The 18,571-nt window shown below is 42.2% G+C and overlaps 1 protein-coding gene across 1 annotated transcript; it reads right to left on the bottom strand.

Annotated features, from left to right (window-relative positions):
- Positions 1–6,289: 6,289 nt before the first annotated feature.
- On the bottom strand, positions 6,290–13,635 carry cdk5 (cyclin dependent kinase 5). Its single transcript, XM_056292897.1, has 12 exons — positions 13,504–13,635; positions 13,088–13,176; positions 12,923–12,990; positions 12,734–12,794; positions 12,562–12,618; positions 12,368–12,463; positions 12,006–12,080; positions 11,680–11,776; positions 10,809–10,878; positions 10,553–10,613; positions 10,331–10,411; positions 6,290–8,162 (listed from the first exon to the last, which is right to left on the bottom strand). The coding sequence occupies exons 1-12, from the start codon at positions 13,538–13,540 to the stop codon at positions 8,076–8,078; spliced, it is 879 nt and encodes a 292-aa protein (XP_056148872.1). The 5' UTR covers positions 13,541–13,635; the 3' UTR covers positions 6,290–8,075.
- Positions 13,636–18,571: the final 4,936 nt, after the last annotated feature.

The raw sequence follows: 18,571 nt of genomic DNA, 5'->3' as shown, positions 1-18,571 counted from the left end.
GCCCTCTATTCTGTTTAGTGGATCGGCTCATTGAAACAGAATCAATCAGGCTTTATTTTCCATTCCATCATGTTTCTAAACTGTGGCTTTTTTTTCCATGAACATTTTTTAACAATGGCTAAAAGGTGTCCATCAGCACAACCCCCCTGTGATAGTAAGCTCTTCTCCAGTACACATTAGTGCAGTATACAACTTTGTTAGTGACATTCCTATACTTGACAGAAATCTGTAAATACCTTATCAAATGCCATTAAGAAATTCTATATTGATCCTGTGTTGAGAAATTTATATATATATATATATATATACACACATATATGGACATTGAATGTGGAAAGGGACCGTTAATATACCGACAACACTTCTTGAACCACAGATACTTCAAGTATGGATCCTTGAATGTGTTTATATCTCCGAGTGGACCATAAGTGTCTTCCAGTGTTTCACCACCGACAAATGAACAGAATTTGTTAGAAGCAACAGAATCTCCCCACCTCCATTACACCCGGTTGATTTATTACAGAACTGCATTGTACAATTGCACCATTATTGTATCTTATTGTTATTCCAGTACATGTAATAAGCCACAAATAACACAGTTTGTGATGTATACATGATCAAGTATAATAAACTATATATTTAACCATCTTCCTCACGTACACAACTCTTCTTATCTCCGTGTCCATCCACTTCCTCGCTGGTTTATCGTTGGCTGTTCACGTTATCACAGCGCGTGGCGTTTGGCTCCCTGACACTTCAGTTGATGTACTTGTGTATTTACACCCGACGTCATCTGCCACTGTAACGATCTGTTGAGGGTGCATTTCATCGGCTGTTTGTTTGCTTTTTCATGTAAAATGTGAGTATGATGGGCCGTTCGGGTGGCGTGGCGGTCTATTATATTGGCCACCAACACGGGGATCGCCAGTTCGAATCCCTGTGTTACCTCCGGCTTGGTCGGGCGTCCCTGCAGACACAATTGGCCGTGTCTGCGGGGTGGGAAGCCGGATGTGGGTATGTGTCCTGGTCGTTGCACTAGCGCCTCCTCTGGTGGTCGGGGCGCCTGTTCAGGGGAGAGGGGGTAGCGTGATCCTCCCACGCGCTACGTCCCCCTGGTGAAACTCCTCACTGTCAGGTGAAAAGATGCGGCTGGCGACTCCACATGTATCGAAGGAGGCATGTGGTAGTCTGCAGCCCTCCCCGGATCAGCAGAGCGGGTAGAACAGCGACCGGGACGGCTCAGAAGAGTGGGGTAATTGGCCGGATACAATTGGGAAGAAAATAAGGGGGGGGGGGTATGATGCCAGTCGATCAGTTCGCGTTGGTATCACCTTAGCTTGATAGTGTTGTCTGTGTATTAGATTACTGTTAATGCGAAGCACAAAACTCTTGGAGATCAGCCATCTGTCAGAAGCCAATGAGCGACTGTCTTTGACCGTGACTATCTTATTGGCTGTAGCTGTGACGAGGTGCGTCGTGCACCGTTTCATCATGAACAGGAGCAAGAACACACCCCAACAGGAGACAGACACCTCAGCCACAGACCTAATACAGACGGAAGAGCTTTTTCAGGGGTGTTTGAGAAAAGAAAAAGAAGGGGACGGATGAGTCAGTGTCGTTATGTTGTGAGCAATAGATCAGCTGATTCAGACGCTACCGTGATGACTTCAGATGGCACCTGTATGAGTCCCAATGCGGGACTCTCATTTTCATTTCGGGGTATATTCAGCAGCCGTATTGTTTACAAGCCCTAGCGCTGCCAGTTACTGCTTAAATGTATATTATCACTGTTATGTTTGTACAATATGAGCTTATCTCTTCATGGGAGGGGGGGTGAAAAATTAAACAGTGACAAGTCGTTAAGTTGCCAGTCTGATGATAAGGTAGACGAGACGTGGTTTTACCATAAATGTAGGATCTTTCACGAGCCTCCGAGGTTTGTACGTGTCCTTCTATACGTCCCGCCTCACAACTGGTCAGACAGGGGCAGCTTACACTGCAAACCACGTGTACTCAATAAGTAGCTATTAATTGGTGTTTCACTGTGTAGCTATGGCCAGGCCCACTGAAATATTCTGTATATTTCTGTCAAATCTGGTCAGGTTTGAATTATTTCGCTCTTCCAGCTGCATATTTTTTCAACCCCCCTTTCTTTGCTGCTGCATGACCACTTTGTATTTCTAATGTCTCTGGACTTTCAATGCATCATCACCCCTGTCATTATTCTCTTTTGAGTGTTTTGTGTGTATTTTAGAGCCAGATGAAACAAAATGGTTACCGTTAATGCACCGCGGCACTACCATGCGTAATGTCTGTAAAACCAAGAATCTTCGCAAATCAGGCATGGATGGGGTTGTGCAGTACTGAATAATGGAGAGGCTAATAATAATGTGGCTTGAAGCTAAAGAAGGGAGATATTCCCTCTGAAACCGGTCCTTCTTCTCGGCTCTGCTTTATATATGTGATGGAAGCATGGCATGCCGAGCATGTGGGGGGAGCGGGCTCGCGTCACCTGGCTCTACAAACGGAATGTGTGTTATATTGTGGCTTTGTGATTTCGGCTCTTCGGTGTATATTAAACACTCGATGCTCTCTTAACTACGTGTAGCACTCTGAGTCTAACATCAACCTGCCTCAAAGCTCCTCAAAGCCAATCACTGATCAACATTCATGCCGCCTTCAGGAGGGATCCGCCAAGCCAGACGCACACTAGTTTAAATTAAAGGGAATAAATAAAGAATAAACAACCTAAAGCTGAACTGCAGTTTTCCATGAAAACAAACACGGGCTTGTTTACATTCATAATTTCACCCATGGAGTTAGACCCCGCTGAGTATGCTGACTGAAGTTATCAGAGCTGTTTGGAAAAGCTTTGACTGTTCATATTTAAACGGCAGCAGTGTTTCCAGGGCTCCGCTGTTTACATCCGGATTTGCGCAGCGGCGCGAGAAGAAGTCGGGGGGCTGTGTCTGCAGCAGAGGCCTGCGCCCGCCCCGCAAGCCCTGCGGGGGGCGCTAGCGCGGCGCCTAGAGGTGGAGAGCGCTGGGAGAAGTCACACTTCTGCTGTTCCCATGGTAACACAAAGAGCAGGGAAACAGTGCGGCGATGTAAAATAGTTAAGCCGTTACCTTTGTTTTGGGGGATTTGTATGGTTTATTAGCTACTCTATTGTTTTTGGTTTTTTGGGGGGGGGGGGGGTCGCAAACAGATATGTCCTCCTGCAATAAAAAAAAGCTCTAGTTCTTCTTTATGCTCGTTATGAACCAGAATCAAAAAGACAGCGGTTCGGGTGTGACGTCATTAAGAGAAGGAAAGAGTAAGGATTGTGTCAAGGATTTTGACGAGGCTAAGTTTAAAGCGCTCTTTCACAGGAGCAGAGGAGAATTTGAAAAAGCGCTCTAATTGCGCCCAACATCATGAAACAAGACAATTTTTTCCATTGTGCTGCTTGTTTAAGTCCCCACGGTGGCGCAGTGGTTAGTGCGGCCGCCTCACAGCAAGAAGGTCCTGGGTTTGAGCCCCGAGGTAGTCCAACCTTGGGGGGGTCGTCCTGTGTGTGGAGTTTGCATGTTCTCCCCAGTCCAAAGATATGTAGGTCAGGTGAACCAGCCATACTAAATTGCCCCTAGGTGTGTGTGTGTGTGTGTGTGTGTGTGTGTGTGTGTGTGTGTGTGTGTGTGTGTGCATGCGCGCGTGTGTCAGCCCTGTGTGATGACCTGGCAGCCTGTCCAGCGTGTCTCCCCTCCTGCCACCCAATGACTGCTGGGATAGGCTCCAGCATCCCTGCGTCCCTGAGAGCAGGATAAGTGGTTCGGATAATGGACGGCTAGATGGATGAATTGTTTGTCTGTCATTAGGTCCCGCCTACACTTCAACATGATTGGCTAGTGCTACTTAACGTAACATTGATGAGCGATGAGCTTCAAGGCCAAGTTGACGTTCCTTTAGCTCCTGACAGGTGGAGTGCTGATAAGAGGCCAACTACCTGGATCAGTTGAGGGCACTGAATGCACCAGTACACCAAAAAACTCAGCACTGCATTTTAAAGTCAACAAGACTAGGTCAAAAACTAGTATATGGTTGGACCATGTATGGCCAGTTTGTTACAGGGATAGTCAGTGGTAATGTCTATAATGTGAAATGTTATAAATGCAGTTGCATGAACACTTTCCTCTCATATCTTGGACTGTTTGATTTGAAACAGAACTTAGTTTAATTGTAATCACAACAATTCTAATTATCTGTTAAACCCCCCCTTTCTTCAGTTTCTCTCTGTGGATGTCTCTCGTTTTGCTAAGACTCACTCTGTATTGACAGGCGAATTCACAAAGAATGGATTGCAGCCGCTGCTTGTACCATGATTTGTGCATCACTTGCAACCACTATCTCCCCCCGCCTCAAGGTCCAATTCACAAAAGATATTACACTAATGATATTACAGCAAACACGCCCATACAATTTTGCAGCCGAATGCATATTGCCCTTGTTTTGCGTCTGATTGCAATTATCCATGTAATAAAATATAAATGGCAGCTTTGCACCAAGAACACAGTAGGCAGGCTCAATGGCATCCTTTGTGATCAAGTATAGCAAGAATTGTTTGACCTGGCAACCTGTACCTGTGAATGATGTATGTCTCAGTTAAATCAAAAAGTGAAATGAGAGATTTTGAGATATTTTACTGATCCCCGTAGGGAAATTCCTCTCTGCATTTAACCCATCCTAGCTCTGTAGCTAGGAGCAGTGGGCAGCCACCGTGCAGCACCCAAGGACCAACTCCAGTTCATCTTGCCATGCCTCGGTCAGGGGCACAGACAGGAGTATAAACCCTAACATGTGTATCTTTTTTTGATGGTGGGGGAAACCGGACCACCCGGAGAAAATCCACTGCAGACACGGAGAGCACACGCAAACTCCACACAAAGGATGACCTGGGATGACCCCCCCGAGGTTGGACAACCCCAAGGTTCGAACCCAGGACCTTCTTGCTGTGAGGCAACAGCACTAACCACCGTACTACCGTGCTGCTCACGAGCACCTGGCATGATGATGCCTTCGCCAGTCTACAATCAATGCTGCCATGACCACTGGAAAGTCTGGGTGTCAGTTACCACCAACTCTCTCGGTTGACTAGTCGTGTATCTTCAGTGACATTACTGCTCACCTGATCCGGCGACTCAGTCGTGGCAAACAAGATAACTCATATTGCGTTCCACACAACTCGGAAGTCGAGGTTTCCGACCTCCTAATAGAAAAAGTACAATGGAACGTCACACAAAAGATGGAGTTCCTATTTGTAAACTCGGGGCAAATCCATCTACCCCGACTTCATGCAGAAGCAGCTGTCTGACATCACACAACAATGGCAGCACCCATGGAGGCAAACAGTGTAAATGGTAAGCCATTAACTAAAAGGCAACGTAAAGTGTATTTCCCTGTATTTAATTAAAATAATACATACTATTAAATACTAAAACCTGTTCTGTATGTAAATTGATGTCAAAATATGTCACCAGTATTTTTAGGTAGCTGGTTAGTAAACCAGGTTAGTAAAGCCAGTAAACAGTCTCTGAAAGTTATCTTCTCTGCCCAAAAGTTATTCCTCTGTTTTGTTTACATAAGCAATGAGGTTGCATATGTAAAAACCCCAGCTATTCGTTTGGTCAGCCATGTTTTTTGTTTATGTTTTGTGTGCACCTGACAAACCTGGAGGTCGAAAATTGGAAAATTCAACTGGGAAATTCCGACCTCGGACTTTGAACGGAGCGCAGCATCAGTCAGTCAGTCACTGTAAACATGATCACTCAGTCAGTCAGTCAGTCTAAAAATTATCAGTCAGTCAGTCAGTCTAAACGTGATCACTAAGTCAGTCAGTCTAAACATGATCAGTCAGTCAGTCAGTCTAACCATGATCAGCCAATCAGTCAGTCTAAACATGATCACTCAGTCAGTCTGTCTAAACATGATCAGCCAGTCAGTCAGCCACTGTAAACATGATCAGCCGGTCAGTCAGTGTAAACATGATCACTCAGTCAGTCAGTCTAAACATGATCAGTTGGTCAGTCAGTCAGTGACATTCATGTTTGTAGGGCCAAAAAGAAGCCAAGATCTACCACCATGAGATTCTTTGGTCAGTACATGGTAAAGTATTTACCATTTAGTCCCGACCCACATGGTTTTTAATCCCTTTCTGGAGTCTTGCTGAACAACGTAATCCATAAGCACTGAGACAACATGCCAAACACGAGCAGACTGTTAATAATTTCCAGACGTAAGTAAACCATTCTGTTGGTGTCCACTTTATTGAATACTGAACTCTAGTGGTTGAAATATACAGAAAGACCGCTGACAGCATTTGTCTAAATACATTTCCCAAGTTCTACCAATAAAACCAAAGATACTAGCAAAGTGCAAAATCCATTCTTCATTTTAAACCAAAGAAATATGTTATGTAACTCTACAGCAGTTCGTCTGAAAAGAGTACTGAAATACCTTGTCCTCACAATGACAACCAAAGGCTGAGAGCAGACGCTCTCATTGTTTCACAATAAAATCATTGTGTAATCCACACACAACTTTAAAGCATTATACTACAAAATAGCTTCATGAATGCCAGAGCAGTTTTGATTTTCATCATTCAAAGAATTTCTGTACCAAATGAAAAGGTTTACTTAAAGAAAAAAAAAGACTAAATGCAAAAAAAAGCAAACATTCTCTTAATAAATACAAGCATTCCATGACTTTGTCTTACTTACATTAGCACGATAATAGCAAATATTTACCTTATTTAGCTAAAAACCTCAAAAACAACTCATAATGCTGACTTCTGTGACACAGCAATTGCAGGCTGTTTACTGCTTTAAGTTAAGTAACCAGAATGGACACAGCCAGTAGTACAAAAAAAAACATTACATAATTCAGGTCTAAATATAATTTTTTTTCTCATTTCTCACTTAACTATTACAAATTAATAAGCATCTTTAAAAAAAAAAAGAAAGACGACATGAGAATAATAAAAGTTGGTTTAAAATAAAAATGTAATGACTCACTATTGGTCCAAAAGTCATGACATCTGTATGTTGGCCCATTTGCAGACAACGTGGCTATAATCTGGTTCTTTGTGTTCAACATACTTGACAAAATAAAAGATTACCAAAATGTTTAAACTGCAACTGCCAGGTACAAAGTGCACAAAAAAAGAGAAAAGGCCTGAGAAATAACTCAAAATAGTATAAATTTGCTTCAAAGCCATTATACAATCTTTAATTAAAAAGGTAGTGGGAGAGAGTTGCATGTATGGGGGATAAGAGCAATATGGGTCTGCCTGTCTGCCATCTCTTCGCTATTCTAAAATGGTTAGGTTATTGACTGAATGAGGAATTACACTTATCTTAAGCACAAAATCATATCTAGATCTGTCAAGCATAAAAATATCGCAATGGTCCAGAAGTTGATTCAGGTGACACATCACTTAGTTAGTACTTTTAATTTTATACAAAATATTTACCATTATGTTGGTGAAGAGATAACATCCAACATTAGCTGCACCAGGAATCTGTTGCCAACACCAGTATTGCGACATTTCTGAAGGGCGTTATCAAGTTGTGCATGGTGGCAAATTTACTTTAAAACATGGCAATAAGAAATTCTATCAATGCAATTTATATGCACCAGTGGTGTGATTTTCAGACTTTAAAAGATGTATTTAACCTGGGACAGTTTGTAGTGGATATATTGTTTTCTGAAATTTGTTCTTATAGAGCAAAGGAGTCTGTGGATAAGGACCGTTAAAGCATTCAAAGCAATACACTGCATACTCTAATGCTGTGAATAGAAGAACCATACAAACCACAACAGACTGAGAATCAGCAGACAGGCTTCAAACCAAACAGAATCTAAAATCTTGCAGAGCCATTAGGACTTAGATCCACAAAGAGGCACAACAGGATGAAATGTAGGAACGTGTTTTCAAACTGCAACAGGATTTGCCTAGTTTGGACTGGTCCTAATGACCTGATGGGAGTGAAGGTTGATTGATTCAGGCGGCTGAGCTTAAACAACGGGCAGTTTAGCATCTATGTTGGACAGAAATCAGCAAAGTATGGATGCTGCAGTGCCTCCTCTGCTGATATCCTCTGGACAGGGTTGCATTTCAATAGATTCTGGGCAAGAACAAAGGAAAGCATTCAGTATGTGTATGGCAGTATCTAATCAATTATTTGGACAATAAAAACTAGAGATAAACGATATCAGCACATCACCGGTATCGGCCGATATAGCCTTTAAAATTAAATATCGGCATCAGCCCATAATGCATATATGACGGCCAATAAGATGACGCTTTAATTATGCGAACATGACGTGAACCGTTGACCAGGCACGGACGTGGCGCATCAAGTAGGCAGGACACACAGGCCCCCGATTTGTTTTTTGCCCGTGGGTGCCCAAATTAAGTGAATACCACCAAGGAGATGATTGTCACAAAAATCAATTTTATTTGGCTTGCTTTAGTAATTACCGTGGTGTAGGCTTACTAGGCTGCTGTCATCTGTCGGCTATAGACACAAACCGCAACGAAATGCGACACTGCTCTGCTACAAATTATAACAGGTTGCACCATACCAGCACACAGCCTTTTTTTATTTATTCATTTATCTTTTTGGATCGACCTTCCCCATGGGTGGATGCTCGTGCACTGCAGCACCCATGGGAATGGGGCGGAGCGGGGTTTATTTACCTGCTACATCAACTGTGTCTGTGTTGCATGTGATTGCGTGCCATCCGTGTTTTCTTGAGATTTCAAGTTGGCTACTTTGTAAAATGACTAAGTAGCAAATGTTTTAACTGGTACTAAATTAATCAACAAGAACATTTTAACTACAGGATCAGAGGTACACATTTCACTGATTTATTTTAATGTGCAATGGAGAAAAAAAACCTACAAGGTTGCATTGCTGCATCGCATTACCTCTTGTACAATGAGGTATTTATTTTAATCATTTTTAAACAGATTGTACTCGGTTTTTTTTGGGGTTGTTTTTTTTTACCCAGTTCTTTGTAGTTTTTAACCTGTTGGAGGGCTAAGCAGTGGCGCATAGAGGGAAAAAAAAGACCAGTTGCATTAAAATAGAGATCAGCAGCGTTATGCCCTGGGGACTGTCCATTGATCCGACAGCCCATTATTCCGAAACTCCAATTGTCCGAAAAATGTCCCATTGGACCAGAGGGCCATTTGTCCGACAGCCCGCTATCCTGAAAACAAAAGCCCACTGCTCCAAAGGGAGGTTGTTCCGAAAATACACACACTCTATGAATTTTTTTTGCCCTTTATATCTTGGTGTATTTTATCGTCCAAATGCTAAAATAAAGTTTACTACTAATTTGTGTGAATAGGAAATGTAATATTAAAAGCACTTGTGAGAATGTCATCTCTTCCTCACCAGAAATATCAACTTTCCTGTATTTATCTCTGGCCAGTTCAGATCAATGATTCGCAATGACACTGGACAGGTGTTACACCAAAAACTGTGATCCGTCATATTACGTGACCATGCTTTTGAAACACGTTATTTCAGACAGGATACGGCAGTCAGATCGATGCGGTTAATTTAGGCATAAATTTAGAAATGGTTAAAACTAGTCATTCTGTTGGAGACAGTCATTTTCGATGTGGGTTTGGTGGTTAAGATTTGGGTTACCATCTGGGGGGATGGCCGAAATAGCACATTTTAAGGGCAGGGTCACATAATCTGACGGGTCACAGTTTTAGTGTAACACCGGCAGTCACTGAACTAAACTCCAGGGGGAGTGCGTATTTTTGGAACAACAGGCCTTCGGAGCAGTGGGCTTTTGCTTTTGGCATAATGGGCTGACGGACAAATGGCCTTCTGGTCCAATGGGAAATTTTTCCAGACGATTGGGGTTTCGGAATAATGGGCCGTCAGAACAACGGCACATGCTTCCATGGTCAGTGTAGCAGCTTCAGTTCAAAACACTACAGGAGACTTGATGTTCTCTGCAATTAGGCAGGAAAAACATATATGCATATATCGGTAGCGGCATCAGCAATCAGCCAAATCGAGTTGGAAAATATCGGCATATCAATTATTGGCAAAATCCAGTATCGTGCATCCCTAAGAAAAACCCATCTATAGCAACTACTGCTGACCTTGATACGTTATTAAACTGGCTACCTTGTGCACATATAGCACAAGGTAGCCAGTACATATGAGAAAATGCAAACACAAACCCAAATACAAATCCAGATGCAGAAGACATACACCAACTTGATAAAATATAAACATAAGTAGTGACACTGAATCAAGAGTACCTGCAGTAGATCCCGTCCTGTGCTACTCAGTTTGGGGACCACATTCACCAGCGAGGTGGTGGCAGGATACATGGGATATGGCTGTAGGCAGAGATTAAAAAAAGGTGCAGGGAGCAGCAGATCAAGTAAAGATTACACTTGGAAAATGTTGTGTACCCTTTATGTTAAAGCTGTCTTCGAATGTAGGCTTTAGAAAGAAATTAAATTACTTAAGTGATTTACCTTGTAATCTGGGAGTTTTGTCATTGTCTGCCACTGTTCTTCAGTTGGTGTACCCAACAACGTACCAAAGACTTAAAGAAAAAATAAAGCTGAATAGTTTTATGCTACCAAAAACATTTATAGAAGCAGATACGCCTCTGAGTTTACCTATGATCTTAAATGAGCCCACATACCCAATAGCTAAAGTCTTTGATGCCACATACCAAATAAGCAAGAGTCAAAGCTGCATAGCTAATGAATGACTTAAAAAGGATATCTGAAGATTCTCTTCAGCTGGTCATCCACATCATTTCCAGGGAATAAGGGCCTTCCAGCATTCGCTAGCTCTGCATGGCAAAAAGGGTTAGAACCATAAACAATCAAACACTTTGCCTGATGCATATTAGTAATCACTATTAACAGACTTGTTTCAAAAGGTTAATTCTTATAATAAAATCAGAGCTCTTCTATCCTCTAACAAGAATTACATCTAATTTTCACTCTCACCCTATAAAGATGATATTGATACCATTATTATTATTACTATTATTATTATCATTTAAAAATAATATTAACCATCCTAGTATCCCAGAGATGGAGATTTTTTTTTCTTATACACTTTTCTATTAAACAGAACAAAAGTAACCCTTGGTCTACACTGGTCATGTTAGCAACATGTCAGTTCCCTAAACCTCCTAAATACAAAATTTCTGTCCCTACCATACCAGTTCCAAAAAGTACAAAGTCAAGGGCAGCACATATGAACAAGAACCAAAAGAAATGGTACTGGCAACTGTAAGTCTACTGCATAGACCAATGGTCTTGTTAGCAAAACACAACATGCCTTTTATGAAACATAAGAACCCAGATTCTTTAGCAAAAATATTTTGTTTAATATTTTGTGATGCTGTTGGGACAATTTGCCCTTTTTTTCTCTGTCCTATTACACTGGAAAAGATCACAATGAAATGTGTAAGATGGCGTTTAGACACTTATCTACACAGAGCCATTATAGACAGCATCACTGACTAAAATGAGTGTGTTTCTGTTGTTAAAGATGCAGGACTAGGACAAATACACCTAGTGTAGACCAGGGGTTAAAACCGATAGGGGAGTAACCCATTTTCCCAACTTTAACAAAAACAAACCTGCAAATATGCATCCAGCAGACCACATGTCAATTGAGGTAGAATAAAGTTTTGCACCAAAGAGAACATCTGGAGGCCTGTACCACAATGTCACAACCTAGACAAAGACCATGAGAGCACAGAGATAGAGAAACCAATGATCAAATTGGATTTAGTAGTGCTAATAATCCTAAGGCATGTATTGTAACAGAGAACTCCATGGGATTGCACATCAACATGTCCATTATTTTACTAGACATCTTGTTATAAACGTACTGCCTTTAGGATTTTTGTTTGATAGCAGTTAACTGTGGGCACCTGATCCGTTTTAGCGATGTGACACCTACCTCAGCTGAATAACACCTCACGGGAATGCCAAAGGCTCGAGCCAACCCGAAGTCAGCCAATTTCAACTCCCCATTCTGAAGAGAACAGAAGTGGAAAAAGCAAAATTACAAGTTGTGAAATATTATCCTTTTTGAAGCACTTCAGATTTAGCAATATGTTGGTCTCTCAATCTGTTGTGTACTTCAAGTTGTACATTGACTCAAACAGTATGCCATGAATCATATTGAATGAATAAATAAACAGGTATATTTACACATCTTCTGGAATTCAGCTATGTACCCATTATGTTAGGATAAATGATTTGCTCACATAGTAATGAATGACCAAGTTTAACTTCTAAGTCTTAAGGCACTACACTCACTCTGTTGATGAGGAGATTCTGTGGCTTCAGATCTCTGTGAAGAACATTCCGACTATGACAGAAAGCAAGACCCTTCAACAACTGATGCATGAATGACTGCAAATGAGAGATACATACATTTTAGGGGATTTTTTTTTTAATATGGCAAGTAATTCAAAACTTTGGTAAGATTCATTCAAAGTAGCAATGCCTACCTTGACAGTTTCAGGGTCTAAGTCCCCATTGCAGCTGTCAAAATATTTCTTCAAATCCTGCAGCATCAGTTAAGAGTCAATTTAGCCTCATCAAGGCATTGCATTATTTGTTAATTAACTTTTACCCAGTCTCATATGCTGAGCACACCTAGCATAAGCCTGTTTTTCTCACCTGGTCACAATATTCGAAAACCAAGGTGAGCTTCTTGTCACTGTGCAAAACATCATGAAGTCTGGGGAAACAGAGAGGAAAGGTCAGTGTCAGCTCCATCACGGTGCTTGAGGACTACCGGATCTGGCACATAAGCCATCTCGTCTGAATGGACTCACACCTAGCAAACAGTTTGGACAAACTACTCACCTGACAATGTTTTTATGTTTCAGTTCCTTCAGCAGACATATCTCTCGCAGGGCAGAACTTGGCACCCCCTGAAACAAGTGACGTTGACACCCAAATAAGATGCGCTAGCTCTCTTAACACCAGCAGGCTAACCTTCTAATTATGAGTATTGTCATCGTCACATACCTCGTCGTCGTCGTCTAATCTGACCCGTTTCAAAGCCACAATTTCGTGGGTTTCTCTGTTTTTAGCCTTAAACACAGTACCGTAAGTACCTTCGGGACAGACGGCGTAAATCAGTGAGCTGACAGTAGTTATGAATGGCATGCTAACGCTGATATAGTTAACAATAACTACGTTAGCTAGAATCAACACTACCCAGCTGTATTTTTCAAAAAAAAATCCATCGACACACACCCATATGAGTGCATCTTGTATTAGCTGCACTCGTGTATTTAGCTATTCGTTACACCTAAATTATCGCTAGTAGCGATTTACTTGCTTATGCAAACGCACAACCACATCTTATCCAGCCAGTTACCCGTATGCTAGTTTCTAACAAGCTAGCTTCAACTTTGCGTAAAAAAACGAATTAAACTTACCCTCTCCAATTTTTTCAAGCTTTTCATACTTCTGCATGTTTGGCTAGTAACGCCAGCCTTAATACAGTTTACAAACTACTGCCTGATAAAAGCCTTAAACCGGGTGTGTTGCGGTGCTCTCCTAGCGTTAGCTGGTGTTAGCTTAGTGCTATGTGCACTCGCCGCCTCTAATCAGCTTGTGTTGTTGGTCACCTAGTGGCGGAACGACGAATTACAGAAGCCATAGATGGGTTAAAGTACAGCAGGTAGAACATGATGTGAGAGAAGTAGCGTTAGTTATCAGTCAAAAAATACGTTTTGAAAGAATGCAAAGGGTAAGGGGGGAAGTTAGGACTGGAGAGCAGTGAGGGTCATTCACATATTGTTACCGGTGTCAAAAGGTTTCATACAATACATCCAGCAGTATCGCTGGTTCAGTAATATTAGTATACACAACCTGGCACTACTGAGGCATGTTAACCACAGGGTCAGTGCTGCCCTGGGCTTGACAGAGAAAGGACCCCTCTGTTTGGAAACCTCCATGCTTCTCATCTTATCAACCTCTGAGACATGGTAACTATAGGTTTACTCCAGAGCTTTCAGATGGATGTATCGGTCATGACTGAGCTGTTACAAGCCACCAGCCTGTCACAAGGGTCAACCACAAAGGTCAAACGGGTGGCAGAGTTCGAGGTCTTGCACTGTGTTCAAATTGTGCATGCAAACGAGTCAACTGAAAAAAAATCTGCCATGTTTATTATCTACATTTGCTGACACAGAAAACAGATGATCTTGAAATGGACTGTGAGCAAGAGGCCAGGGAAATAAATCACGAACGGAATGGGAAACAAAACAACCGAACTGTTTTGTGATTCAGGACTAAAAAAATGTCAAACAAAAAGTGTTAAGTCATCTTGTTTTTATTATTAAATGTTGAAATTCATTCATTCAAAAAAGGTTACTATAACTTTGGTATTACTAGGCCTCATTCATCAATTGTTTGCATGTACAAATTTGTTCTCACACAACCATGGGATATTTTTTTTAGCCCGAAGTGTGCCCAGTGTAGAACCTGGGTAACCCCTGAATTTAGACACCAGTTGGCTAACACCGATGTCTTTGCAAGCCTGGCTGATTGCTCATTGCAAGAGAAACAATAGATGTTAGGGCAAAGGAATTAAAAATAACTATCAGGCTTTAGTTTGGCTGTCAGCCCACCTTGAGGCAAAAATAAAAATAAGAATAAGAATAATAACCCCATGGGTGTGTAAGAACAAATTTTAACATACTGTAACGTGCATGGATAAGAAGACACGCTGGCCGCTGGCTGGCGGGTCTGACCCTTTAGTCGAGCGGTTAGCGATGCCTCCTGCGGCGCGGGCGATACGGGTTCGCTTCCCGGCCGCGGCAGTTCCTGCGGTTACGTTGTCCCCCGAATTCGCTACAATACAAACAATTGATGATTGAAGCCCAATGGTCCTATACTGGCTGGAAGATGTCTGTTAATTGCTGTTGTCCATGTATATTGTGCTGCAGAGATTAGCATACTGGACCAAAAACAATTTCCACCAGCCTTGGTCATGTGGCTAATTATCTATTTATCTATATCTGTTAATTGGACCAATTTTCATCATCATAACAATCACTAGCAGAAGGCCATCATTTAAGTTCAGTGGGTAGCATTGTTCATCATTTTGCACCTGAAGTAACATAAGATTAAATGTAGTCATTTTAAAAGGTAATGTTTGCATTAATCACTGCTGAGGGATTATTTTGTAAGAATTAGTTTACCTTATTTGAATTAATATCGCAAACAATGAAACCATTTATTTCCTGTTTTTGTGTCCCGAATGAAAAAAACCCCAAAACAAAACAAGTGCCTCAAAAACAAAAGAGAACGACACTAACATACTCGCTCAGTGTTTCACTGATAAAAATCCACATTCACAGGCATTTCCTCCAATATGATTTCTGTTTAATGGAAACATTTTTCACCGTCTTACCTTTCTCATCTCAGAATAGACACCGAGGTGAGCGTGATGTAAAACCCCGTACTGGTCATTTATCAAAGTCTAGTTGTGGGGAGGAGGTGATTGGGACAGAGTGATAAAGGTATGAATTAATATGACTGCATCTACAACTCTATCCTTCATGCATACATGTTCAAGATATGTCTGGTTGAAGCAGACAGAGACTGTTGAAGCTCCGCTGCGATGATAACATGGTATACCATTTTAAAGAGATCCATGGGTATTGTACATTGCTATAATAAACTGCTCCTGTACAGCATCTTTATCCATTAAAGTTTGTCAATATTTTTCACTTCCATGTTATTCTACCTTTTGTTTTCCCTCATGACAAGTGGCATTGAAAAAATGCCAGAAATATTTATGAAAACAAGGTGTTCTTTCAGGACCTCAGAAGCAACGCTTTCAAAGCTACTTGGACGCTGTTTGCCCATAACTGCTGCCTCATCCCTCCCGCATTAACCAGAAGTTGACTTATTCAAATGTAACATGGTCGCTTTTGGGGGATGTGGAACAGTGGTTTGATTCCAGTCCATCTGTGTGGAGTTTGTGTGGGTTTCCTCTGGGTACTCTGGTTTCCTACTACAGTCCAAAGACATGTATGTTTGGTGAGCTGGAGTCATTAAATTGCCCATAGTTTTGTGTGTGTGTATGTGTGTGTGTGTGTGTGTGTGTGTGTGTGCATGTGAGACCTGTGATGGACGGCTGACCTGTCCAGGGTGTCTCCCTGCCCTCTATCCAGTGTCTGCTGAGACTCCAGCACCACTTGACCTTGAATTGGAAAAAGCAGGTATAGATAATGGATGGATTTTGGCATGAAAATAAAACCTCTTTTACTCTGAATTCCCCCAAGATTGAAGCTTAACAAATGTAACACTTTTTAAAATGTTCGAGGGTTGTAGGTGAGACAACTAAGGAATCATTTTGTTCCCTGGACAAGCAGACCTGTCTTGTTTCATCCAGACTTGATGACTGTGATGTTCTGTTCTCAGGTCTGCCACATGCTAGCACCAGAAGTCTTCAGATGGTTCAGAATGCTGCAGCTAGAATCCTAACTAAAGCTAGAAAATTTTACCATATTACACCAATTCTTGGCTCCCTTCATTGGCTTCCTATCCATGTTAGATCAGACTTCAAGGTGCTTCTGCTGACTTATAAAATCCTAAACGGGCTGGCCCCATCTTACCTGTCTGATCTCCTTAAACCGCATCTTCCATCTCAAGCTCTCTGCTCTCAAAATACAGGGCTCCTGTGTGTACTCAAAGTTAAAAAGAAGTCAGCTGGTGGCAGGGCCTTTTCCTATCGGGCCCCGCTCTTGTGGAATAACCTGCCTGCTGCCATCAGACAATCAGAGTCTGTTGAGTCCTTTAAATCCAAACTTGAAACTCATCTTCTTGCCTTAACCTACAATTAGTTGCCTTTAAATTGAGGGCTTCACAACCTGTACTGCATGACGGGTCAGTTTCTGTCTCAGTGAATTTTCCAAGCACTGTTCTGGCAGCCAGATTATAGAGTATAGATTATTGATTAGCGGCACGGTGGCGCAGTGGTTAGCGTGGTCGCCTCACAGCAAGAAGGTCCTGGGTTTGAGCCCTGGGGTAGTCCGTCCTTGGTGGGTCGTCCCGGGTCGTCCTCTGTGTGGAGTTTGCATGTTCTCCCCGTGTCTGCGTGGGTTTCCTTTGGGGGCTCCGGTTTCCTCCCACAGTCCAAAGACATGTAGGTCAGGTGAATTGGCGGTACTAAATTGTCCCTAGGAATGAATAGGTGTGGGTGTGTGTGTGTGTGTGTGTGTGTGTGTGTGTGTGTGTGTCTGCCCTGTGAAGGCCTGGCAGCCTGTCCAGGGTGTCTCCCCACCTGCCTCCCAATGACTGCTGGAATAAGTTCCAGCATCCCTGCGACCCTGAGAGCAGGATAAACGGTTAAGACACTGGATGGATGGATGGATTATTGATTATTGCAAACTGTTCTCTTCTCTCATGTTTTTTCTCTCTCTCTGAATGATGTCTTCTCCTTTCTCTTCTTATGTGTGTGAATGGTGTGATGTAAGTCTCCCCCGTGTGCATGTGCAGTCTGTCTTCCTCCCAGGTCTCCATGGTGATGGTGGTCGCCACCTGGACACTGCTTGGCATCCCCCTCAACACGTTTTCTTTTCATATATCTTATAAATCCATATAAATTTGTTATACTGTTTCAATGTTGTATTCTGTAAATTGTGTACACACAACATCCATTGCACATTGTCCGTTTTGGGGGAGAGACCCCTCCTCTGTTGCTCTCCCTGAGGTTTCTTCCTATTTTCTCTCCCTGTTAAAATGTTCTTGGGGTTTTTTTTAGGGAGTTGTTCCTTTTTTCCGATGTGAGGGTCTAAGGACAGGATGTTGTGTTGCCGTTAAGCCCCTGAGGCAAATTTGTAATTTGTGATATTGGGCTATACAAATAAAAATTGACTTGACTTCTATGCCATCCATTTCTGTTTATTATATTCTCTTCCTTGTATGAATGTGTGTGTATCAGCCCTGTGATGGCCTGGCGGCCTGTCCAGGGTGTCTCCCCGCCTGCCGCCCAGTGACTGCTGGGATAGGCTCCAGCATGCCCGCGACCCTGAGAGCAGGATAAGCGGTTCGGATAATGGATGGATGGATGGATGGATGGATGACTCACCACTGAGCCTGTGTGTGTTCAGCTTACTCTAAGTATCAAATACGATACAATGACAGATACGTTTCTATTTGAAAGTTAATAATGACTTATTAAGCTATGGAAACCCATGGTGGAGCTTTTTTTGTCTAGTGTGTGGGGCGATGTAAGGATGCTTTGTGTTACTTTGCTGAAAGATGGTTTAAAGAATGAAAAGCTCTCTGAAGGGCTGAGGTACAGACTGTCTAAGAACATTGAAAACTGTGTGTCAGTAACATGCATACCTATTTTCAACATTACCGAGGGTAAAACCAGAGGACGGTGCCAACAGAGGGTATTTAAGGTGTCCCTTAATATGTGCAAACGCGTGCGTGGGCTGGACAAGATGAAAAGAATCAGCATTGTTTGAAAAATAAAGGATGGGT

Source organism: Lampris incognitus, chromosome 14 (assembly GCF_029633865.1).
Source record: "Lampris incognitus isolate fLamInc1 chromosome 14, fLamInc1.hap2, whole genome shotgun sequence".
In the NCBI taxonomy this organism is placed as follows: domain Eukaryota; kingdom Metazoa; phylum Chordata; class Actinopteri; order Lampriformes; family Lampridae; genus Lampris; species Lampris incognitus.
The sequence above is the reverse complement of the archived record's forward strand: the minus strand, read 5'-3'. Positions and strand labels throughout refer to the sequence as shown.

Excerpts from the sequence above, each read along its gene's own strand:
- cdk5 (XM_056292897.1), bottom strand. The coding sequence starts at position 13,540 with ATGCAGAAGTATGAAAAGCTTGAAAAAATTGGAGAGG. Across the intron at positions 12,464-12,561 it reads TAGACCCTGAAACTGTCAAG|TCATTCATGCATCAGTTGTT; the intron begins GTAGGCATTGCT and ends TCTCATTTGCAG. Across the intron at positions 10,879-11,679 it reads TGCTGGATGCATATTTGCAG|AGCTAGCGAATGCTGGAAGG; the intron begins GTTTGTTTTTGT and ends TTTGCCATGCAG.